Below are 25587 nucleotides of genomic sequence, written 5' to 3'. Positions count from 1 at the left end.
AGCATTAGATGGTATTCTCAGAGGGAGTTATCGATTAATTTATCATTTAATCCTCCCAGCAACCCCAAAAGATAACTACCATTTTCATTTTGCAAATGAATAAAGAAGCTGTTACATAGCTTGTCCACACTTGTACATAACATTATTGGGGGGGGGGCATGAGGGGAGGCAAAAGTGAAGCTGGAAAGCGCTACAAGAAATATAAACAAAAACACAACTGCTTGTTAACATTAGTACTTATGGGGAAACAAATAAGTACTTCTGGCCCTCCCTGGCGTCCTGTAGACCTATAATTCCAGCAAGCTGGGGATCGAGAAAGGAGGTTCACGAGTTGGAGGTCAATCTGGGCTACATGAGACCCTGCCATAAAAATAATGAGATAAAAATACACAAGTTTTTCTGAGATAGTGTTCGGCAAAAGAATGCAAGAACTGGACGACGACTTGCATTCACACTCCAAAATTCACAGCTTTGTCAAGTTTTAGGTCACTCTAAACTTCAATTTCCTTCACATATAAAATGGAGAGATTTACCCCATACGGATTTTGTAGGGAAGTCGCTGGGTGAAGCGATTCTGGCAAAGGCGCAGTTACTCCTAAAATGTTACATAACGCTCAGAAACACCTTCACCCAGCATCGCATTGAGAAAGTTTCATTCACACAAGCACGTAAATCACGTACTATCATTCAAATTCTCCGGGCTTGCCTTCCCGGAGGCCGGCGCATGGCACGATGGGATTTGTAGTCTTGGTGAGATGCTCGCTCTTACTTATTGCCTTAGAAGGAGGAAATGAGTGAAAGCCCCGGAAGTACTCGTCCCTGAGAGGCGTGCAGGTTAGGAAGGGAGGGTCAGAGGTCGCCCGGGCCAGAATGCGTTCCCGAGTTGCTATATAGTGTAAAGGCGCGTTCCCTCCTGCAAATCCTGGAAGGTTCTTGAGTTCAATTAGGACAGTGGCTGCGGAATTCCTGTTCTCCGGCCTGAGGTGCCCGCTGGCCGAGCGGAGGCGCCGTGGGCGCTGCCATGTTTGGCTGCCTGGTGGCGGGGAGGCTGGTGAGGATGGCCCGGGCGGTGGCAGGATGGGGTCGATGACTGATAGGCGGGTGGTGGCACGGTGCTAGGAACGCGGCGGAACCCACTCATTGTCTTTTTTGGCCTGGTCATGTGCGATGGGGAGTGGGACGCTTGCCCAACTCTTAGACGTGTTTGAATGGTTGTCAAGACATTACTGCATTATTATCGAGTGCGCATTTTGTTCCACCTACTGGGCTGAGTGCTGTAATTACTTGTTATTTAAGCTTTTGGTGAGGCGTTCATCCTGGCATTGCGCCCTAACCGCGGTTAACTTGCGAGATGATCGTTCTCTCTTTGCAGGTCAGGAACTTAACACTCAACAGATAGTGTAAATACTCGCTGAAATGTGTAATGTCACTTAGAAGAAAAGCTGAGATTTGTAATCTAAAGCTAAGAGTTTTTCAAAGATTTTAAAGTGCCCGGGCAATGAGTTTCCGTTGGTGCCTTTGAAAGGCCCTTTTTATGAAGTTTACTGACCCGGTTTAAAAATTTCCACTCTGTGGAAAGTTATGCTTAAAATAATTGGAAGTTGATTAGTAGAAATGACTGAAATTTAGGTGTGAGCCATATCTGTGATAACTAGAGAAAGAGTCGAGTGAAACGCTTCCTCATTGGTCAAAAGAGATTTGCTTAGCCAGAGAGTTAGAATGTAATGAAATGAGTGCCTGGCATTGTTGAGGAATCATCTAGAGTGACTCTCGTTTGCTCCTTTAGAAACCATCCACATTTACGTCTTGAAACCTGGTTCCTATCTCTTTGTTTTGTTTCTCCCTGCTTTGTTAAATATTGCAACCTCTTTGTTAAATTTTGCCTCATGCATGATAGGCGAGCGTTCTACTGCTCTCAATAAGTTTTCACCAGTTTTTGATAATGTATTGCCCTTAAGAAACCACGTGGTTCCAAGAAACCGCAGACTACTAGCGATAGAAAGCTTATTTTCTGTCTCCGGCTACTGAGAGGCTCCTGTAGAGGTGGGCTACTGGTGAGCTAGTCCTGGAAAATCCCAGCTCTGGAGCTGGAAGATGAAAGAAACCATTTGAGATGAAAGTGACTCTCAGATGCCTGTCATTAGTAAGCCCAGCCTGGTACACCTGTAATTCCAGTCGTTCCAAAGGAGGGGGAGCATAGTTGCAAGGCTAGACTCTGTCTCAAAAAAGGGGTGTTGGGAATATAGGTCAGTGGTAGAATTTTTAAAGTTTCTCTGTGTAGTCTTGCCTGTCCTCGACTCACTTTATAGACCAGGCTGTCCTCGAACTCACAAAGATCCACCTGCCTCTGCCTCCCGAGTGCTGGGATTAAAGGCGTGCACCATAATGCCCGGCCCCTTGAGGTCAGTCTTGACCACATAGCTCACTCAAGACCAATTTGGGCCACATACATAAGATTCTATCCTTAAAAGGGGGGATTGGAATGTTGGTACAGATTTACAGAATGTCTCTTGCCTGTGCAATAAAAATTGAAACAAATACTTACTTTGCCTTATGGTTATTTCCAGACTTGTGAATACCATATTTTCTCATTCCTAACAAGAAATATATGTGCTGAAAATGAGTCTAGACTAGCCAAGGCTACACAGAGAGACCCTGTCTTGAAAAAAACAAAAATAAGGGGCTGGAGAGATGGCTCAGTGGTTAAGAGTATTGCTTGCTCTTCCAGAGGTCCTGAGTACAATTCCCAGCAACCACATGGTTGCTTACAACCATCTGTAATGTGATCTGATGCCCTCTGCTGACATGTAGGTGTATATGCAGATAGAGCATTCATATACATAAAATAAATAAATCTTAAGAAATATATGTGCTAAAACTTGGTGTAGTTGAATTTAGCACTACAGAAGTTTTGGGTTATATTTTTGTTTTTCATTTTTTTTTTTAACCGTGCAAAATTTTAAGTTGGGTCAGTAAATTTTATAAAAGGGAATCACAACTTGACCTTAACACTCAGTCCCAGATGCCTACGGTGACATGCACGTTTAAGTCTGACACCTGTGACTGAAGCAGACTGAGCAGGAGGCAAAGGTCATTCTCTGTTGTGTAGTGAGTTTGAGGCTGGTGTGAGCAGTGTGAGATCCTGACATTCAGCCTTGACATCTTGGGATTTAGTTTAGTTTATGGATGGAGTTAAGTAGTAATCTGGTTTTTAAGGCTTCTTGTATTGATAGAATAGAAAATTATAGAGAAGAAAAAGTAAGCATTTAAGTAGCAGCAAATACTGGGCACAGAAAACTGATTGCATTCAGGCAGTAAGAACTCAAATTTTGAGTGGCACACACTTTTAATCCCAGCATTCTGGAAGCAGAGGCTGGCCTGGGTCACAGAGTTCCAGCACAGTCAAGGCTGTCCAGAGAAACCCTCAGTCAAAATATCAATCAATTCAATTCAGTGTTTAGACTTAAGAATAGTTGTAGTGAAGTGGATTTGTTCTTTTGATGAATAGCAGTTACAATAGAACCAGAAAGATAAAATTAAAAAAATTTTTTTTCAATCTTACATAAGCTGAAATTTACTCAAGTCCTCTCAGAATTGCTATTTCTTTTTCATGATGTGTAGGGATTCAGTAGTAACAGTACATAACAAAGATAGATTTTTATGTACAACCAGCAGCCCCACCCCATCACACAGGAACTCATGGAGACTTCCAACTTGCTGTGTAGCCAAGGTTGGCCATGATCTCCTGAATCTCCTGACTCTACTTCCAAGATATATGTGCCACAATTCCTGGCTTACCACTAATTCTTGTTCTTCCCAAAAGTAATGTTTTCTTTACCTTGAAGACTAAATGGTAAATGCTAATCATTGCAACTAGTTGAACAGCAGGATTAGGTTCTTGAGAACTTTTGGTTTCAGCATTTTAAAAAAATTACTTTTATTTTTCTTAAATTTATAATTAATTAATTAATTTACATCCAACCAAAGTTTCCCCTCCTCTCCTCCATTCCTTACCGGTCCGCCCCCTGACCCCCCCCTTCTCCCCTCCCCCGGTAGCATTTTTTAAAACATCATGTCATTTTGTTTCATATGTATTTGTCTTTTTTTGGTTTTTCAAGACAGGGTTTCTCTGTGTAGCCCTGGCTGTCCTGGACTTGCTTTGTAGACCAGGCTGGCCTTGAACTCACAGCAATCTTCCTGCCTCTGCCTCTGCCTCCAGAGTGCTGGGATTAAAGGTGAGTGCCACCACGCCTGGCCATGTATTTGAGCCAAGAGTGATAGTATACAACTGTAATCTTAACACTTCAGGCTGGAGAGTTACTGTGAGTTCTAGGATAGCAGAAGAGGTGTGGGAGGTTTACATAAGCCAATACCAGGCCAGCCAAGGTTACATAGCAATATCCTATTTCCAACAGAAAACATTGTTGATTGATTAATATTCAACTCCTGGCCTAACACCACTGTACCTCATACTAGAAGAAAAGTATAACTGTATTTTTCCATGGAGGCATTTCATGGTCATCTTGCAAGTAGAAACACTAGAAGTACTTTATAAAGTGTGACCATTTTAAATATCAAAATCACAAAAGTACAAAGTGGAAACCATGGCACTAAATAGATTGCAAAAAGGACATTTGCACATAGCATGGAGGTTGAAAGAGGAAGGCACAACACAGCCTTGTTCCATTTTAGCTGGAAATGACTTCTTTCTTTCTTTCTTTCTTTCTTTCTTTTTTTTTTTTCAAGACAGGGTCTCTCTGTGTTAGCCTTGGCTGTCCTGACTCAAGACCAGGCTGGCCTCGAACTCACAGCAATCCATTTGCCTCTGCCTCTTGAGTGCTGGGATTGAAGGCATGTGCCACCACACCCTTCTGGAAATGATTTTGTAAGGCAACTTAATGTATTTTGTTGTTGTTCTGCCCCTGAGACTGTTAGTGAATGATGGGAGAAATTCTGCAAGCCTTGCTTTTGAGTTATAAATAAATTTTAGTGGCTGAATTAGCAAACCCAGAATCTTAGAACAATTGACTACCCATTTTAATTACCTGACCCTCTAGCCTTGAGATTGAGGATAAAATCCTGATAGTGTTAATTTGAACACTTTTATTTTTCATTTATTTATATGTTTTTCTATCCTGAGTGTAGTTTTTCCTTCTTCCAGCACCCGCTGCCTCTCCAATCCACGCCTGTTTCTCTTCAGAAAAGGGCAAGCCTCCCATGTATATCCACCAGCCATGGCATATATTAAGTTTCAGCAGGACTAGGACTTCTTCTATTAAAGCTGGATGAGGCATCCATCCTAGTAGGAGGAAAGTGTCCCAGAAGCAGGCAACAGTCAAAGATAGCTCCTTCTCCCACTATTAGGGGTCCTACGAGAAGACCAAGCTGCATAACTTTAACATGTACAGAGGGCCTAGGTCAGTCCCATCCAGGCTCCCAGGTTGGTGCTTTAGTCCCTCACACTTTTCATTTTTACAAGGCTTTTGTATTTGAGGTGAGTCTCATGTAGTCCAGGCAGCCTCAAACTTGCTATGTAGCTGAAAATGAACTCCCCCTCCCCCATCCCCAAAGTCCTGGGATTATAGGCATGTGCCACCATGGTCATTTTTACAATGTTTTTTTTTTTTTAATTGTTAGAACAGCTTTATTCAGAGGCTTAGGGAAAGGTTGGAGAAGTCCTTGCTGTCTGCTGTCCTCCTCAGAGCAGATTGTAGAAGTCTCCCAGTGGGCAAGAGGTTTACAATGTTCTTAAATCATAGTTACTTGTTTTTGTAGGTGAAAATCCATTCAGAGAACTTTTGAGAGAATGTAGCAATATTTTAAAATGAGCTTTTAGGGCTAAATATATGGGTTCGGAGTTTTATTTTTTGATACATTTATTTGGTGCTTTTGTAACTATAATATTAGGCTAAAAGCATTATAGTAAGTGTAATGACCGTAGTAGATTATACTGGTGACTGTTGCAGTACTAAAGGTTATGATAACTTATCAAACTCTCAAACTAAGACTGGTTTCTTATTTTCTAGGTGCAAACAGCTGCACAGCAAGTGGCAGAGGATAAGTTTGTTTTTGACTTGCCTGATTATGAAAGTATCAACCATGTTGTGGTTTTTATGCTGGGAACAATCCCATTTCCTGAGGGGATGGGAGGATCTGTCTACTTTTCCTATCCTGATTCAAATGGGGTGCCAGTGTGGCAGCTCCTAGGATTTGTCACGAATGGGAAGCCAAGTGCCATCTTCAAAATATCAGGTCTTAAGTCTGGTAAGAGTAATATTCAAATATTGTCAATAATCATAGTGTTCTTGTAAACAGCATAACCCAGGTGCTGCCATGTGCTCTGAATAAGAACAGATACAGAAAACGTTTGACAAGCAGCAAGTGAATGCTAATGCTTCCTAGGTGCTTGTCTTCTGGCCCTGAAGGAAATGCTCACGTTAACTTTAAACGTGTCTGAGTTCCTGAGTATTGTAATAAAGAAAGAAGCTGGTTTCTTCTTCTTCTTCTTCTTCTTCTTCTTCTTCTTCTTCTTCTTCTTCTTCTTCTTCTTCTTCTTCTTCTTCTTCTTCTTTCTTCTTCTTCTTCTTCTTCTTCTTCTTCTTTTTCTTTCTTTTTTTTTTCTTCTTCTTCTTCTTCACATTTTATAGTATATGCATGTCTGTTTTACACAGAAATCGATACAAATACAACCGAATAGGAAATAAAACTGGAATTCTTCATGAAAAATGTGAACTTCTATATGGCTCAGTTGGTAGTGCTTGCCGTGCAAGCATGTAAAAAGTCAGACATGGTGGTATGTGTTTGTAATCTCAGCACTAGCGAGGCAGAGACAGCTGTAGCCTGGAGGCTTGCTGTGCAGCCAGCCTAACCAAAATGGCAAGCTCCCGGCCAAAGAGAAATCTGTGGCGAAAACCAAGACAGACAGACTCAAGGAATAACACCTAAGATTAAGTTTTGACCTCTACAAACATTTGTGTGCATTCACACACGTACTTGAACATGCACACCTGAATGATACATGCTTCTTCATGTATGCACATACCTGCCTATGAGGTTATTCACACCCATGTGCACACACATGGAACATGCATGTACACACAGCTGGTTTCAACTCTTTTTTTTTTTTTTTTTTTTTTTTGGTTTCTCGAGACAGGGTTTCTCTGTGTAGCCTTGGCCATCCTGGACTCACTTTGTAGACCAGGCTGGCCTCGAACTCAGTGATCCGCCTGCCTCTGCCTCCCATGTTTTCAACTCTTATGTCTGATCTCTAGTGTTCTTGTTTTGCTTTTGTTAATAGTGAGGGGCATTATCTTCACTTAAAATGTGAAAATAAGCTTAGATTGGATACCGTTTGCTGCTGCAGAATCCTTGTTTCTCCTAAGTCTAGATGGAAGTGTATAGAAACTCAAATACATTTCTTACAGAGATTGCATACGGAGGCCAGGCAAAAGCTGATTCAGGCAATGTCAATAACATGTTTACATACTGAACATATGTACTTCATAGTTGGCTGCTCTGGGTGTTTAAAGATAGCAATTCAGTTCTTTTTATTTTACTTTTTAAAGATTTGTTTATTATGTATACAATGCTCTGCCTGCTCTTAACTGCTGAGCCATCTCTCCAGCCCCAACAATTAAGTTCTTGTCTGCAGTAACATTTATATTCTTACAGAGGCAGACAGTTCTGTAGAGCTGGCCACATGACTCAGTCAGTGAAAGCACTAACTGCAAGCCTGACAGCATGAGTTCGATCCCTGGTTCCCATATACACACACTCCTCAGAAAAAGGGTTCAGACAATTCAATCTGTTTAAAAAAAAGAAAAAAAAAAGAAAAAAAAAAAAAAAAAAGTAAAGAGTAGTTGTGACTGTAAAGAGCCCTGAGAAGAGTAGGAGAGTAGTATGCTCCAGGTGCTTGGAGGAGGCCCGGAAGAGACGTGTTGTTGCTCTTGGGAAGGGCTCGGCAGGCCTCGGAGACCTGTTGGGTGAGAACGCGGTTCCCTTGTGCCCACACTCTACTCCTTTCCACTGCATATTCTTTCTTTTTCATGTTTCTTGTTCTTTTCATCCATCCTGTCTCCTCCATGTGGTTTCTAAAGCTCTTCGGTCTTTCTCGATGACATAGCTTGTCCAGGCTCCCTAGTTCTTCACTGTCTCCCCCTGCTGCTGCCTCCCCCTGCTGCTGCCTCCCCTGCTGCTGCCTCCCCTGCTGCTGCCAACCCCCGCAGGTCCCACTCTCCTTTGTAACCCATCCTGTTTATCTCCTCCCCAAGTGTAGGCAACTACTGACCTCTCTTTTGATATAAAATAACTTATATTTTCTAGAATCACGTAAACGATGTCATATAATATGTACTTTTCTGGAGGTGGCTTCTGCAGTTGACCACAATTAATTTTGAAATCATCTATATTATAGTGTGTATCACTATCACTAGTTCATGCTCTTCTGTTGTTGGATTACAAAGTTTTTGTTTTGCTTTGTTTTGGTGTTTATTTTTTTGTTTGTTTTTGTTTTTGTTTGTTTTGTTTTTGAGACAGGTTTCTCTGTGTAGCCTTGGCTATCCTGAACTCACTTTGTAGACCAGGTTGGCCTTGAACTCACAGGGATCTGCCTGCCTCTGCCTCCCAGTGCTGGGATTAAAGGCCACCACGCCCAGCCCAGTTGGGATACTTCTAGATAGTTGGGTCATAAAGTTGCGTAGGAGATAAAAGCACTTGCCTTTAAGTCTGATGATTCTAATTCAGTCTCTAGGACTCACATAGTAGGAGAGAATTGACTCCTGCAAGTTGTCCTCTGACCTCCATACCTATACTGTGGCAGAAATGAAAAATACTGGTTTTGTAAGCATGTATATGAACATTTGTATGGCATTTACATGTACTTCTGGGTAAGCACTGAGGAGTGCAATGACTGGAGTTGAAGCAACTATTCTCTTTGCCAACCCTTGCTATGATCTGTCTCAGCATTGTTAGTTTATTTTCTGGGGGGCTAGTTTTGTTTGCTTATTTGTTTGAGATGGGGTTTCTCTGTATAACAGCTCTGGCTGTCCTGGAAACTTGCTGCTCTGTAGACCAGGCAGGCCTCAAACTCACAGAGATTTGCCTGCCTCTGCCTTCTGAGGGCTGGGATTAAAGGCATGCAGCACCACTGCCTGGCTTCTCATTGTAGTTTTAATGACAATTTTACTAATGTCTTATGATACTGAAAATTCTTCATGTGCCTTTTTTTCCCTTCTTAAAGACAAGATTTCTCTGTGTAGCCCTAGCTATCCTGAAAACTCGCTTTGTAGATGAGGCTGGCCTCTATTGAGCACCCTTATACCGACTCTTTCATGTGCCCTTTTGAGGTCTATAACTTCATGAGTGCTCAAATGCTTTGCTTTTTTTTTTTTTCCCAAGCAGGCTTTCTCCTCTCTCTTTCTCTCCTTTGCTCTCTCTCTCTTTCCTCCACAGTCAGAAGAACTTGTCATATAGTTTAAGAAGGCCTTAGACTTTTATCTTTTCTACACCTCCCAGGTGCTGGATCACAGTATATTCTGCTACTTCTGGAAATGGGAATTTTGAGCGTTGTCTACATGAGTTCTTTATCAGATTCATGATCTGAAAATGCCTTAGTTTTTCTTTTTGTGGAATATTTAGTTAACAGAAGTTTATGTTTTGGTATAGTCTATATGGATTATGTTTCTGGTTTCTGTCTAGCTCAAGGTATGTTTTGAAGGCCCCCTTTTTTTTTCCTTTTTCTTTTTCTTTTTTCTTTAATTCTTGAGAAATGGATATCCATTAGTTCCAGTGTAAAAGAAACATTTATTTTCCTGGCTCAGTTGTTGTGTGGGAGGCTTACTGCCCATCTGCTAGCCTATGCCTAGGCCTAGAATGTTTTCAGGTTCTGAGACTTACTGCCTAATAAGCTCACCCTTACTCGTTCTTTCTGAGTTCTGGCATGGCTGGTTCAATTTACCTGTTCTGGCTCAAACTCTTCTCCCAGCTGATTTATTTAATCTGACTTCTCTTTCAGCCTGGAATTGCTCTGCCTGGCCTCAAACTAACTCAGCAATCTGCTCTAGTCTTCTGGTTTCTTCTCAGTTTCTGGCTCATTCCATCTTCACCTGAGTTCTCTCTCTGCAACCCATCTATTATTGTCCTAGTAAGCAGCCCCCTCTCTCTGGAAAACTGCCTCTTATGTAGCTTCCCTTTTCTCTATCTTCTCTTGAGAGTTGGGTATATCCTATCCTGTCAAATCTTCTCTTATTTGTCACCTTTCCTGCCACTCAATTAGACATCACTTTCAAACATGGATTCTTTCTTCCACAAACTAACTTTACCTTTATTTGAGAGTAAAGGCATGTACCACCATGCCCGAACCTAAGCTTTTCTTTACCTGATACTTGCTTTATACCAGGCTGGCCTTGAACTCAGATCCATTTGCCTCTGTCTCCTGGATTAAAGTCGTGTTTGTATTCCAGCCAGATCACACAGACCTAGAAGGATGTGATTTTCTTCCCAGGACAGCCATGTTCTGAATTAACATTCCTCTGCATTCCAGCCCATGTTAAAAGACAGTCAGGAGCGCATTTTCCTGCCATTGAGCACGTTCACTTGGTATCCATGTGGGAGTTCTCACTGCTGTGTTTTAAAGTATAACATAAACATATATTACTCTTCAGTATACATTTTCAACTAAAAAGTAATGTATATGTGTGGGCACAAACATGCTAAGGCCAGAGGGCAACTCGTTGGAATTGGTTCTCTCACCATATGGATACAAGTTATGGGACTTGGGTTGTCAGGCTTGGTAGTAGGTGCTTTTGCCTACTGAGCCATCTCACTGTACTGTATTTAGATCAAAAGGATAGAAATAATGCGGAAATAGTGTTTGTTTGTTTTTTTTTAAATAGGGTTTCTCTGTGTAACAGCTCTGGCTGTCTTGGACTCGCTTTGTAGACTAGGCTGGGCTCGAACTTACAGAGTTCCACCTACCTCTGTCCCTCTGAGTGCTGGGATTAATGGCATGTACTACCACTGTCCAGCTCAGAATTTTACTAAATGAACCAAAAACAAAACAAAACAAAACAAAACAAAAAACCAAAATGCTAAAGAATAACTAATGATAAAATGTTATAAAAATTACCAAATTTTACTTCATAGTTGTCAACATATATAGATGTTTACTTCTATAATATTAATTCATGGAATGTTGGGCTGGAGAGATAGCTCAGTGGTTAAGAGCACCGTTTGCTCTTCTAAAGGACCTGAGTTCAGTTCCCAGCAACCACATGGTGGCTTACAACCATCTATAATGAGATCTGGTGCCTCTTTTGGCCTGCAGGTGTATGCTCAGGCAGAGCACTGTATACATAATAATAAATAAATTTTAAAAATTCATGGAATGTTACAAAAAGTAAATTATAATCTGTAGGATAAACTAAAAAAAAATGTAAAGAAATATAGCTTATGGATAAACTTTAAAATATTCAAGCCAGTATGAGTTGCAGGGCAGCCAGGGTTACAGAGAGACATGCTGTCTCCAAACAAAACAAAACAAAACAAAAGAAGTAAAATTTTGAATGCAATGACAAATTGAGGAGAAAATATTTTTGATTATTTTGAATTAAAAATATTTGCCTCAATTCTTATTATTGCTGTTTTTGTTTTTCGAGACAGGGTTTCTCTATGTGTATTTTTGGCTGTCCTGGAACTCACTCTGTAGACCATGCTGGTCTTGAACACACAGAGATATGCCTGCCTCTGCCTCTCTTGTACTAAAGGCATGTGTCACCGTGCCCTACCAACCTTGGCATTGTCTATAGGCATCAAGAAAGTCCAGGCAGTGGGATGTCAAATGTTCTCTCTGTTAAGGTACTTTGCCTATTTTCTCCAAAGTTTGGAGAGTCAAATAAGAGGCAAAAAGGCTATTTGGTTACTTTTGTTTTGACTTACTTTGGTCCAGCAAAGCATTTCATTTCCAGGTGTCCTGAGAATTGTCTTTAGTGGACTACATCTTTAATTTTCTTAATAAAGTCCTTTTATTGGTTTTTGTCTTATTAACATAAAAGGTACTCTAAGAATTTAAAATCTGTGGTGCATACCTGTAATCCTAGCACTCAGGGAGGCAGAGGCAATTGGATCTCTATGAGTTCGAGGCCAGCCTGGTAGTGTACAGAGGGAGTTCTAGAATAGCCACAGCTATACAGTGAAGCTGTGTCTCAAAAACAAAACAGAACAAACAAAAAACCAACCAAAAAAAAATTCAAAACCATTTCCACATATACCTAGTGCATCCCTCGTGTTATATTAACACTGACTACTGCTTTTTCCAGTTGCTTCTTTAAATGTCATATCTGAGTTCTGAAAGTGGCATTTATTCTTTGTGTTATAAATTTTAAGGCTCCCTAGAAAACTTGATACTGCTTTCAGTATTCAGAGGTCAACTGAAAACTGGTTTCAAGTTAAAAGTCTTTTTTTTTTTTTTTTTAAGATTTATTTATTTATTATGTATACAATGTTCTTCCTGCACTCCAGAAGAGGACACCAGATCTCATTCCAAATGGGTGGGAGCCACCATGTGGTTTCTGGGAATTGAACTCAGGACCTTTGGAAGAACAATCAGTTTTCTTAACCTCTGAGCCATCTCTCCAGCCCCAAGTTAAAAGTCTTAACACCTGTAACAGCTATGAAAAAAAAAAAAAAAGTCATGAAATGTTTTGATTTGTGATAGATCAGGAATATGGGTATGGTTTTTTTAAATTATGAGGTTAAAATTTTGATTCTGAATTTGGAAGTAGAAAGCAGTTTCTCTTGCCAAAAATAAGTAAGTACTTAGAAAAAATATAAATAATGTATGTCTGTGTATATTTATGTGCATTTGTCTGTCAAAGATAAGTGTTTGCAGAGTTCATATACTATTTGAAGAGTTTGTTAAAGCCACATGCACATACCCTTCATACACACAAAGTTCAATTTCAAACCTTCCTTTTCTCTGTAGGTTAACTATTTGTAAAGTGTTTCAAGAGACAAGGAGGAAATAGCGCAATGCGTCAGTCAGGGAGCATTCCAGTGCCATCTACAGTGGAGAATGGGAAACAGAAGAGGCCAAGATTGGAAGAGCAGGTGGGGGAGTAGACCTTAGGTCAGATATAAGAACACTTACATAAAGCCTGACAAAGTTTTCATTGTGTTTACAGCACTTTTAATGTGTGATTATACTTAATAGAATAATAGAAATAGTTGCTCAAATTGCCTGTGGCATAAGAGACAATAAGTGTGCAAATAAGTACTGTAGTGGGGTTTTATAAACTGCACACCTTGTTACTAGTAAAGGATTATGTTTTTGTGTTTCAATCGTCCAGAGTAAATTAGGTACCTTGTAGTTGAATTTTCCTTTATACTGTTTTGATGAAAGCCCAATTGTGAGATACTATTAGTTTGAAATTCAGCTTTTTAAAATAGCAGTTCTAAGGGCCAGAGAGATGGCTCAGTGGTTAAGAGCATTTACTGATCTTGCAGAGAACCTGGGTTCAGTTCTCAGTACCCACATGGCAGCTCACAATTTGTTTATAATTCTAGTTCTAGAGGATCTGGCGCCCTCCCTGCTCTGGCCTCCATGGGCTCCATGCACACATACAATATACAAACTTGCAGGCACTCACACATACACATTTTTAAAAATCTTTAAAAAGACAACGCTTTTTTTTACTATTAGGGATTGTATGTGTGATATGAGTGTGAGGCAAATAAAGCTCTACCACTGAGTGACATTCCTAATCCTGTACCAGAGATTTACAACTTTATTTTGAAACAAGAAATTAACAGAGAATAAAAGAATTGTACAAAGATTCCTATGCTCTTTTCATACATTTATAATTTTTGCCATATTTGTCATTATCTAGGTATGTTTATTCCTTTTTTAAATGTGTGTTGTGCATGTGCGTGTGTGCCATGGCACACGTGTGGGAGCCGGGGATTGTGTCTCTGCTCCTGCCATGTAGATGGTTCCGTGTGATTGAAGTCAGTTTGTCAGGCACAGAATGAAGTGTATTTTCCTTCTGAGCCGCCTCACTGGCCCTACATGCATTTGTTTTTCTTCTAAACATTTTGAGAACTATATTGTACTTACCGTTCTCCTTTACTGCTGAATGTGTAAGCTTATATTTTGTAGACCCATGGCGTGATCTTGCCAGTAGACACACAATATCATCAAATTCAGTATTACGCAAACACAGTACTCTCATCTGATTTGTAGCCTGCCTTAGTTTTTGTCATTTGTCCCCAAAAGCCTTTTATATCTGTTCTGTCAGCCTTCATCTAAGATCTAAGCAGAGCGTGCATTGCTGTGTTATACCTCAAGCCTCTGATCTGCTACAATTAACTTTTCTTTGCCTTTTGTAACAGTAACATTAACATAGTTAGTAGTAACATAATTTACTACCTATGAAAAAAGACTGTCACCAAAGAAGTTTAGAAAATATTGAAGTTTGTCTTTATAAATCTTCATTTGACTTACTGTTTTTCTTCCTTCCCACCTCTGCCCCTCTACCCCTTTTTGTTTTTGTTTTGTTTGTTTTTTTTGGTTTTTTGAGACAGGGTCTCTCTGTGTTAGCCTTGGATGTCCTGGACTAGCTTTGTAGACCATGCTGGCCTGGAACTCACATCTGTCCGCCTGCTTCTGTCTCCTTGAGTGCTGGGATTAAAGATGTGCACCATCATGCTTGGCTCCCTGTTGATGTTTTTGAGACATGATCTCAGTCTCATCGTGTAGCCCTGGCTGGTCTCCAGCTCACAGATCCTTGAGCCTAAGCCTAGTGTTAGGATTAAAGGTGTGCACCATCACATCTGGCCCCGAGTTACTTCTTAATAATCATGTTCTTTTCCTTCTGGCCCTGTTGCTGTTTTTTTAATGACATTACTTTTAGCTTTCTCTATATGTAGCTTTAATGCTGTCTTGTTCAGTTCAGTTGCCAGAAGCAACACTTACACTAACTCTGGCTTTGTTTTAAAATTGAGTTGAGTTTGTTAAGAGGATAGGAAATGACAGAAACCAGCTCAAGATGGCACTGTTCTTCTGTGTTCATGGGTGGGTGGTGTTGGTGAGCCAGAGTGGGAACCTTGTATCTCCCCACGCTTTTCCACTCACTTCACTGAGTGGTTTCATTGTCAAGTAAGGATTAAAAATGGATTAGAGTTCTTAGCAAAGAACTTGATGGGAATTGGTAGAAGGTAGAATAATGAGCTGGAATGGGTATGCATCCTTTTTATTTATTTATTTATTTATTTTCATTGTGTAGCCCTGCCTATCCTGTAGACCAGGCTGACTTCCAACTGGCAGAGAATCATCTGTCTGTGCCTTCCGAGTGCCGGGGTTAAAGGCGTGCACCACCACTACCTGGTGTGTGCATTCTTTTTTGACCTGGGCTCTGTTCCACCCGCCTTTGTTGTTGTTGTTTGTGTATGGTGTGTATGCACTTGCCTGTGCATGTACTTGTGAGGCCAGAGTAGGACTTGGGTGTCAGTCCTTTCTCCCTTTCTTCCTTATTCTTGAGGGGCTGGGTCTCTTACTGAACTTGAAACAGTGCCTGCTAGAGAGCCCCAGGGGTCTCTGTATATTATGCCCCCAACGCCATGTTGTGGTTACAGGCACATACAACCTTAGGCCTAGTTCAGATCTCTCTTCTCTGAGCCCTTACCCCAGTTTCATATTTGTTAGTTGGTTGTTTTCTTTTCCTTTTTTTTTTTTTTTTTTTTTTTTTTTTTTTGAGACAGGATTTCTCTGTGTAGCCTTGGCTGTCCTGGACTCGCCTTGTAGACCAGGCTGACCTGGAACTCACAGCGATCTGCCTGCCCTCTGCCTCCTGAGTGCTGGAATTAAAGGTGTGTGCCACCATGCCTGGCCTTTTTTTTTTTTTTTTTTAAACATGGTCTTATGTAGCCCAGGCTGGCCCTAAACTCCTGCTTCTACCTTCCAAGTACTAGGATTATAGGTACATACTGCCATGCTCAGCTGTCAAGGGCTGTTGCTATACTGCCCAAATTGATCTCAAAACTCAGAAAGTATGTTACCGTGATTTAAGTTTACATTTACTGACAAGAAAGCTTTAAAATACACTTTTGAAACTATGTTAATGAAAAATGTATTTTTAAAGAAAGATTTATTTACTTATTATGCATATAGTACTCTGCCTGCATATATGCTTGCATGCCAGAAGAGGGCATTGGGCATTATATCACATTATAGATGGTTGTGAGCCACCATGTGGTTGCTGGGAATTGAACTCTGAACCTCTGGAAGAGCAGACAGTTCTCTTAACCTCTGAGCCATTTCTCCATCCCCGAAAAATGTATTTTCATACTTGTTATCCTATTAATAAATATGGAGCAAAGAGATTTAAAATATACATATATCTTTATGTACATATATAGATATTTATTTGACTTCTAATCTTTCTGTTCAATATTGTTAAGATGTTTTCATGTAGCTTTGCAGCATACATTGTCATATTCAGATGTTACTATGTGGCAACTGCTTTCCTTTGTCATAAGCATTTTCAGTTTTCTTCCTTGGCTGCTGTGTGCACATATAGTATCTGAGACTGGACTTGTAGCTTTTTAGTTTTTCCCTTGAGCACTTAATTAGATGAATTATATTTCATGATTTTATTCTTTTTTCCAGGTCTTCCAAAGTACAGAGGGAACCTTTACATAAACAACTTTGGGTGTGGCTTACAGGGTATGTCCACCTTGGCTCTTGAGACAGGCTTTTCTACTGCAGCCTGTGTCTCACCAATTGCGATAGGTTAGCTGGCCAGTACTGGGATGATAAGAGTGAACTATCATATGTGGCTCTGTGTGAGCACATTGCGGGTTAAACTCAGGTCCTTGTGGTTGTGAGGCTAATACATTGTTTTTGGTTGTGAGGCTAATACATTGTTTTTGGTTGTGAGGCTAATACATTGTTTTTGGCTAAGAGCTTATTTTTATCTTGCAATTACAGAAGTTCTGTGGGTCATTTTAGAAATCCAAAGTGTATCTGGGGCTGTGTCTTAGGATTCCAGTATCTCATATACTGACTTTCTTTTTTTAAAATATATTTTATTAATTTATTCATGTTACATCTCAATTGTTATCCCATCCCTTGTATCCTCCCATTCCTCCCTTCCTTCCATTTTCTCCTTACTCCCTTGCCCTATGACTGTGACTGAGGGGGACTTCCTCCCCCTGTATATGCTCATAGGGATTCAAGTCTCTTCTTGGTAGCCTGCTATCCTTCCTTTGAGTGCCACCAGGCCTCCCCATCCAGGGGATGTGGTCAAATATGGGGCATCAGAGTTTGTGTGAAAGTCAGACCCCACTCTCCACTCAACTGTGGAGAATGTCCTGTCCGTACACTGACTTTCAATCAAGAAATTATTTTACTTTCAACACATCACTAATTTTTAGCTCTGCTAAAAGAAAAGGGGTTGGCATATAATAAGAAAGCTGGGGGAATGATGGGATTGCTCATGGCAGAGGTTGGCTAGGTTTTTTTGCAAAGGGTCATATAGTATATATTTTAGTCTTTCTAGGTGGTCTCTATGGCTTATTGCTCTTTAAACAACTCTGAGCATTATAAGCTGCATTCTTAGGTCCCAGTCGTATAAAAATGGGCTGTGAGTCAGATTTGCCATTGCACTGACACGTAATCTTCATGGACACTTTTCAGTTATGCTGTCTTATATTTGATTTGGTTTTTTGAGATGAAGTCTATCTCACTCTGGCTGGCCTCAGACTCACAGACATCCATCTAAATCTGCACCTCACATACTGGGATTAAAGGCGTGTGCCAGCCACCATGCCCAGCTCCAGTTACGCTATCTTTAAAAAAATACATAAAAGGAGACTGGAGACATGAACTTTATGGCCTTCTTTTAGCTTTATTAAACAGAATCTGGAATCTACACTTTTCCGACTGTTAATGATGGTAAGGAAAGAAACGGACAGAGGAGGTTTTATAGGGAGAGAAATGCACAGGGAGACAAAAGAGAAATGCATCCAAGAACGATAGTGAAGATGCTCATGTTAGCAAAGGCTGACATGCTGAGCCTTTAGATGGCAGTCTCCTCAGCTGAGTGAACTGTTTCTAAGGACCACAAGGAAATACGGTATTTCACTCAGTTATTTAAGAAGGGCTTAGCTTTCAGTATTTGGTAACATCTTGAGTATCTGATGAAAATATTTGTGCAGATCCTGAATATGGGTTTATGTGTAAAGAAAATTGAAGTGAAATAGAACAAAAGCAAAAGAGAAACATCATTGGGTTGCTGTGTTAGTCACTCGACTACTTGCTATGACAAAACACCTGGGGTAAGCGTCATAAGGGAGGAAGGGTTATCATGCTGAAGTCATGGTGGCAGGGGCTTGAGAGCTGATCACATCGTATCCATAGTCAATCAGAATTGATGATTGGCCAGCCAGTGGTGGCGCATGCCTGTAATCCCAGCGCTCAGGAGGCAGAGGCAGGTGGATCTCTTGAGTTTGAGGCCAGCCTGGTCTACAGAGCAAGTTCAGTACAGCCAGGGCCACACAGGGAAACCCTGTCTCAAAAACCAAAGAAAGAGATGAATACTTGTGCTCAGCCCTTTCTTAATGTGGTCCAGGAGTCCTGCCGTTGACTAATACCACCACATTCAGGCTGGGGGGGTGGGGGTGGTGTGTGTGCCTTGGCTAGCCTTAACCATTTTCAGTTGACAAAACGTCCTAGATAAGTTGGTCTGGAATATGTCTGTGAGGAATTGTGTGGATTATTAGCTGGTGCAGGAGAGCCTAGCCCACCATGGGTGGCACCATTCTGAGGCATGAGGTCCCGGCTATGTAAGAATGCTGTTACACCTGAGAGCAAATCAGCAAGCAGTGTTTCTCTGTGGTTTTTGCCTCAAGCTTTTTCTTGAGTTCCTGTCGTAACATCCTGTAATAAATGGACTGTAACCTGGAAGCCAACTAAACCTTCCTTTTCCTTCTCTACGTTGCTTTTGGTTGGAGTGTTTTATCACAGCAGCAGAAGAAAGCTGGAGTCAAGGGCCTTCCCACCTCAGTTAACCCAGTCTAGATAACCCCTCCCAAGCATGTGTGCTTGTCTCTTGGTTCTGCCAGCTGACATCAGGGTTACTACCATAAACTGGTCATTCTTGAAGAGTTGTTTAATTTGATTTTTTGTTTTGTTTTTGTTCGTTTTTTCGAGACAGGATTTCTCTGTATAGCCTTGGCTGTCTTAGACTCGCTTTGTAGACCAGTCTGGCCTTGAACTCACAGTGATTCACCTGCCTCTGCCTCCCGAGTGCTGGGATTAAAGGCGTGCGCCACCACACCTGGCACTTAATTTGATTTTTTATATTTAAATGTTGTCCTGTGTGTATGTGTGCCATAGTATGTTGGAGGACAGCCTGTAGGAGTCAGTGGTCTCCTTTGACCGGGAACCCTGAAGCTACAACTCAGATCACTAGACTTTGTGGCAAGTGCTTCTACCTTCTGAACCATCTCACTGGTTCTCTTATTTAATTTTTGTTTGTTGGTTTCGTTTTTTTCGAGACAAGATTTCTCTATATAGCCTTGGCTGTCCTGGACTTGCTTTGTAGACCAGGCTGGCCTCGAACTCACAGCGATCCACCTGCTTCTGCCTCCCTCTGAGTGCTGGGATTACAGGTGTGTGCCACCGTGCCTGGCTTCTTATTTAATTTTTATGTATTTACCTATTGTCTGCCTGTGTGAGTGCTCCAAAGGGTGTGTGTGGAGATCAGAGGACAATTTGTAGGGGTTGGTTATCTTCTTCCACGATGTGGGACTCAAGGGTCAAATTCAAGTCAGCAGGCTTGGCAGCAAGCACCTTTACCTGTTGAGCCATCTCACTGGCCCTGTAGATGGTCCTTCTTAAAAGTTTACAAATGTAAAAATGAGAATGTTTGCATATTATGGCTAGAGAAGATGATCTTCCTCACTTGAAAAAGATGATGAACCACTAAAGGCTTCAGATTCCAAGCTTTGAGGTACTGTATATGACTGCATGCGCATGAAAAGATGAAGATATGACCATAGACAGACCATTAGAGATCTGGTTTACAAGATTCACATCCTTTCTTACTTTTGTGTGTGGTGATGGGATCTGTAAGATGGACATATTTATTCTATGTTGTGTTCCTTTCCTAGGGAGACTTAAGGGGTTAGAAGGAGCTGCAGGTTCATAGCAAAGGGCAGCTGGGCTGAGTTTCCTTTCAGGGGAGCTTCATCAGGAGAGTTAGAGCAGCGAGACCCGAGATGGGGAGCAGGCCTTCAGGTCCAGAGCAGCTGCCGTAGACAGCAGAACAGGGACCCTGAGGTGAAACATCCTTCAGTTAGCAGAATCATAAAGGTAAATGTCACCCTTTGCAATGTGTTAGATCAGGGGAGACTCCTCATTTACAGAGGAGTTTGCATGAGAACAAGTTATCTTGAGATTTGTAGCACCTGTACATTTCTTCCAGGAGAAGGAAGCCAACATCCATTTGGAGCCATGAATATTGTGCGAACCCCATCTGTTGCGCAGATTGGAATCTCGGTGGAATTATTGGACAGTCTGGCTCAGCAGACTCCTGTAGGCAGTGCTGCTGTATCCTCTGTTGACTCATTTACCCAGGTAATGCATACACATTTCAACTTTTTGCCCCCTCCCCCATTGTGGTGTGTCTCACTTTGTGTATTTCTGTGGTGTTTAAGATAGTGTTTTGAAGCCAGGCACCATGGTGCATACCTGTAAACCCAGCACTCAGGAGGCAGAGGCAGGTGGATCTCTGTGAGTTCAAGGCCAGCCTGGTCTACAAAGTGAGTGCACGATACCCTGTCTCGAAGAACAAAAACAAAAGAAAACAAAGAGTAAAAAATGTTTCAATAAATGTCTGTTTTGTGACGTCACTAAAGCTAGGTAACATATCCATGATACTGCATTCTTCCTTGTGTAAGCACATTGAAGGTCTGATGTCTTAGCATATCTCAAATATACTTTCTTTTAAAAAAAAAAGTATTTATTTATTGTTTGTACAGTAAGTATTCTGTCTGCACGTGTGCCTGCAGGCCAGAAGAGGGCACTAGATCTCATTATAGATGGTCGTGAGCTACCATGTGGTTCCTGGGAATTGAACTCAGGACCTTTGGAAGAACACACAGTGCTCTTAACCTCTGAGCCATCTCTCCGGCCCCTCAAATATACTTTCAACATATAATCTTCTGTCATACATACACATTGGCACTCTTTGACCAATACCTCCACGTTTCCCTTAACCATTTACATCCACCCTTCTCCTGTCTGCTTCTGTGAGCTTATCATTTTTTGAGCTTTTAAATAAAGCACTTGTACTTTTATTGAGCATTTTATTATGAAATATTTTGTTTTTGGTTTTTTGAGACAGTGTTTCTCTGTAGCCCTGGCTGTCCTGGACTAGTGTTGTAGACCAGGCTTGCTTTGAACTCACAGAGATCTGCCTGCCTCTGCTTCCCAAGTGCTGGGACTAAAGGTGTGTGCCACCAATGCCTAGCGAAGTATTTTAAGTATATAAAGTACAGAGAAAAAGTTAGGTATTCCACAGATTTTTATTGTGTACTTACTCTGTGTCAAGGATTTTAAAAGCAGAGATAATTACAAAGAAGTAGACAAAATAAATAACACCTGTCCTTGTAGATGGACGAGCCCTCTCCTCCAGTTTGTTATAGTCTCTCACGTCTGCTTATTTCGGGATTCCTTCCCTCTCTTTTATATCTTTTTTGTTTCTGGGTTTAATTTACGCCCAGAGTCTGCATGTATAAGTTATACCTCTTTGACTTTCTTCTGGAGCCATTCCTCTTCCAGCTCTCTGCTTTTCTTTTTCTTTTTATTATCTTTTAAATTATAACTTATTCACATTATATCTCGATTGTAATCTCCTCACTCTTATCTTCCTGTTCCCACCCTCTCTCCCCTTTCCCCCCCATTCCCCTCCCCTAGACCTCTGACAGGTAGGGACCACTTTCCCCACCGTCTGACCACAGCCTATCAGGTCTCATCTGCATAGCCTGCATCCCCTCCCACAGGGCCTCTCTGCCAAGAGGCAGTGATCAAATTGATCAAATCGCAGGCACCAGAGTTTGTGTCAGAGTCAGTTCCCCACTCTACCCGTCCTCCCACTTCCCCATGTGGAGAATGAGCTGTCCATTGGCTACATCTGAACAGGGAGTTCAGGTTCTCTGCTTGCAATGACCTTGGTTGCTATATCAGTTTGTGCAACCCCCCCCTAGATCCAGATCTGCCAGCCTTGATAGTCTCCTTGTGGAGCTCCTGACAACCTCCTCCCCGTCCTTCCATCCCCCAACTCTTCCATACAACCCGCAGCTCTTTGCCCAGAGTCCTAGTATCTGTCCTGATCCCCCACTGGGTGGAAGTCTCTCAGAGGACATCTATGTTGGGCTAATATCCACTTATAAGTGAGTATATACCATGCACGTCTTTTTGGGTCTGGGTTACCTCACTCAGGATGATCATCTCTAGTTCTGTCCATTTGCCTGCAAATTTCAATATTTCCTTGTTTTTGATAGTTGAATAGTATTTCATTGTATGTACCACAGTTACTTTATCCATTCTTTGGTTGAGGGACATCTAGGTTGTTTCCAGATTCTGGCTATTACACATAAAGCTGCTATGAACATAGTTGAGCAAATGTCCTTGTATGGTAGAGCATCTTTCAGAGTGGGTTTGTTTTTGTTTTTGTTTCCCCCCCCCCTTTTTTTTTTTCTACTGTGAATTGGTTATTTGGGTAGCATACATAATCTGCGTGGGTTGTTTTCTTTTACTATTAGTATAGAAGTTTCTTTATTCCTCTTTTGCATTGGATTCCTTTATTTTTGTTTTTGTTTTATTTATTTGTTTTCTTGTTTGTTTTGTTTTAATACTTAGCCTCTTACCCTAGAGTAAATAACAACTTTATCATGTATCATGCCACATATATTCAGTTATATTTTGGATTTTTTTATTCAGGTAGTTTATTTGCCTGCCTCTTTGCCAGTTATATCTTAAAAAAAAAAAAAAAAAAGATTCTTTTTTGCTATTTTGAGAAAAGGGCTCATTATAGAGCTCTGGCTGGCCTGATTCATTATGTAGATCAGGTTGGCTTTGAACTACAGATATCCACTTTGACTCTGCCTCCTGAATGTAGCTATTAAAGGTGTACACCACCACTGCCCGCCTGCGTGCGCCGCCACACATGGCTCTTTTTTTTTTTTTAAGATTTATTTACCATGTATTGTGTTCTACCTGCATGTACACCTACACACCAGAAGAGGGCATCAGATGGTTTGTGAGCCATCATGTGGTTGCTGGGAATTGAACTCAGGACCTCTGGAAGAGCAGTCAGTATTCTTAACCTCTGAGACATCTCTCTAGCCCTCAGCAGATATTAATGATACCTTAAAGAAAAAAAAAAGATTTATTTATTTATTTTATGTATATGAGTGCTGTATCTGCATGTATACCTGCATCCCAGAAGAGGGCATCACATCATATTATAGATGTTTGTGAGCTACTATATACTTGCTGGGAATTGAACTCAGGACCACTGGAAGAGCAGACGGTGCTCTTAACATCTGAGCTATCTCTCCGCCCTATTAAGGATTCCATAATGGTAGCTTTTTGAATTGTATTACTTCCGACTCATTAAATGAGTAGATTTTGTTGTTGTTTGTTTTTTCCAAGACAGGGTTTCCTCTGTGTAGCCTTGGCTGTCTTGGACTCACTTTGTAGACAAGACTGGCCTCAAACTTGCAGAGATCTATTCACCTCTGCCTCCCAGAGTGCTGGGATTACAGGCGTGCACCACCGCTCCCAGCTAAATAAGCGGATTTTAAACCTCAATGAGGTAATTCCTTTTGGGGAAAGGATGCATTAGGGACTTTCAGAGCTGGTTTTGTATTTTAGGAAAGTAATGTTGGGAAGATCATTTGTTTTACATTTATTATTATTATTTTGTGTGTGTGTGTTACATGCATGTGAGTGTGAGTAAAAGCATTGAGGTGTAACCTGCATATTTAATGTAACACACTAACACCAACTATTAACTTTTCAGTTCACACAGAAGATGTTGGACAACTTCTACAATTTTGCTTCATCATTTGCTCTCTCTCAGGCCCAGATGACACCAAATCCATCTGAAATGTTCATCCCAGCAAATGTGGTTCTGAAATGGTAGGAGGCAATTCTGATCTCTAGTATTAATATATTTTGTTTGTGAATGGATTTCTTATTTGAGCACTAAACATAGTCTTTTATTGTGGACATCAATGTTTATGTTCATATGTTGCAGGCTAATAATGTATGTTCTGTAGCATTCAGATCTGGAATAGTTCATACCGTGTAAACATCCTATTAAATAGTAGTCATTAAAAATTCATAAAGACATGAAAACATAGTTGTTTGTGTTCGGGGGAACATTATTAGGGATGATACATTTTGTATGTTGAGTCAGACGTACTATATTGACACTTGAGCAGTGGCTCAAAACATTCCTCCCTGGGCCTGCCTGGAGAGATGACTTGGTGATTAAGGACACTTACAGCTCTTAAAGTTCAGTTCCCAGCACCTAGAACTGTTTGTAACTCCAAAGGAGCTGATGGCCTCTTCTGGCCCACTGGATCTCTCTCTCTCTCTCTCTCTCTCTCTCACACACACACACACACACACACGGTGCACATAACATGCATGCAGGCAAATTGCTCCTACACATCAAATAAAAATAACATTAATAAAATTGAAAGTCAGCACACTGGGCATCCTGTGGCTTGCACTGCATCTTGAGCATATGACTATCACTTTTCTCTGACTTCCTGTGTTTTGCAGGCGTTTCTTTTTACTTAGAATGTCCCAGTGAGGAGATGCTTAGGAAGCTTTGTAGGAAGTGGCACTCTGCTGTAGTAATGGCACCAGACCACACTCGGTTTGCGCTTTGTTCAAGTGCTGTTGTGAGTCTGAGCAAGCGGCTTTCAGGGGTCCGCAGTCTTTCCTTGAACGTGCTACCACTGGCTCGGCCTGCTTGCGGAGGTCAAGCGGTTGCTGCTGTCGGCCCAGAGCTGCCAGTCCCATCTCACTTTAGGTCACTGTTTTTGCTCTTGTACTGAGACCTTCCCGAGTTGCTTTCTCCCTTTTTATTGTAGTTTTTTGGGAAATGTCACAAAATTACTGTTGATAAAAGTTATTTGGTAGGTTATGAAATACTAATTGAAACATTCTTATATAAATCTGGGTTTTCTTTTCTAGGTATGAAAACTTTCAAAGACGACTAGCACAGAACCCTCTCTTTTGGAAAACATAATTTGGATAAAATAATTTGCCATGTCATGTAAAAGCACGAAGTCAAAAGGGTCATGAAGCCTACCTTTCAAAACTGCTTAGTGACTATGAAACTTACTTAAAACCCTTACAAAAATTAGAAACATTGAACAAGGAAAATGTTCAGTATTAATTACTTTTTCCCTGGTAAGAGTGAAGTACTTCTCAGAGGCAAACATTTTGTATTGTCTGTCATTCGTTTCTTAAAATAAATCCTACTCACGGTAGTAGTATTTGAAATACCA

At 41.0% G+C, this 25587-nt stretch overlaps 1 protein-coding gene across 4 annotated transcripts; it reads left to right on the top strand.

The window, feature by feature from the left end:
* The first annotated feature begins 816 nt into the window (after positions 1-816).
* Positions 817-25587, top strand: Hikeshi (heat shock protein nuclear import factor hikeshi). Of its 4 annotated transcripts, none has more exons than XM_051148892.1 (5): positions 817-1051; positions 6027-6264; positions 20481-20632; positions 24084-24202; positions 25271-25587. In XM_051148892.1, the coding sequence occupies exons 1-5, from the start codon at positions 1022-1024 to the stop codon at positions 25323-25325; spliced, it is 594 nt and encodes a 197-aa protein (XP_051004849.1). In that variant the 5' UTR covers positions 817-1021; the 3' UTR covers positions 25326-25587. The 4 variants fall into 4 exon arrangements, with proteins under 4 accessions (XP_051004849.1, XP_051004850.1, XP_051004851.1 ...); XM_051148894.1 differs by lacking the exon at positions 817-1051 and adding an exon at positions 12980-13104 and having other exon boundaries at positions 6117-6264; XM_051148893.1 differs by lacking the exon at positions 6027-6264.

Source organism: Acomys russatus, chromosome 7, assembly GCF_903995435.1.
Source record: "Acomys russatus chromosome 7, mAcoRus1.1, whole genome shotgun sequence".
NCBI lineage: Eukaryota > Metazoa > Chordata > Mammalia > Rodentia > Muridae > Acomys > Acomys russatus.
The sequence above is the reverse complement of the archived record's forward strand: the minus strand, read 5'-3'. Positions and strand labels throughout refer to the sequence as shown.

What these genes read in the sequence shown, in the direction of transcription:
- Hikeshi (XM_051148892.1), top strand. Translation starts at nt 1,022, where the DNA reads ATGTTTGGCTGCCTGGTGGCGGGGAGGCTG. An exon ending in GCCTGGTGGCGGGGAGGCTG is followed by an intron (nt 1,052 to 6,026) that starts GTGAGGATGGCC and finishes CTTATTTTCTAG; the next exon opens with GTGCAAACAGCTGCACAGCA. An exon ending in CTGTTGACTCATTTACCCAG is followed by an intron (nt 20,633 to 24,083) that starts GTAATGCATACA and finishes TTAACTTTTCAG; the next exon opens with TTCACACAGAAGATGTTGGA.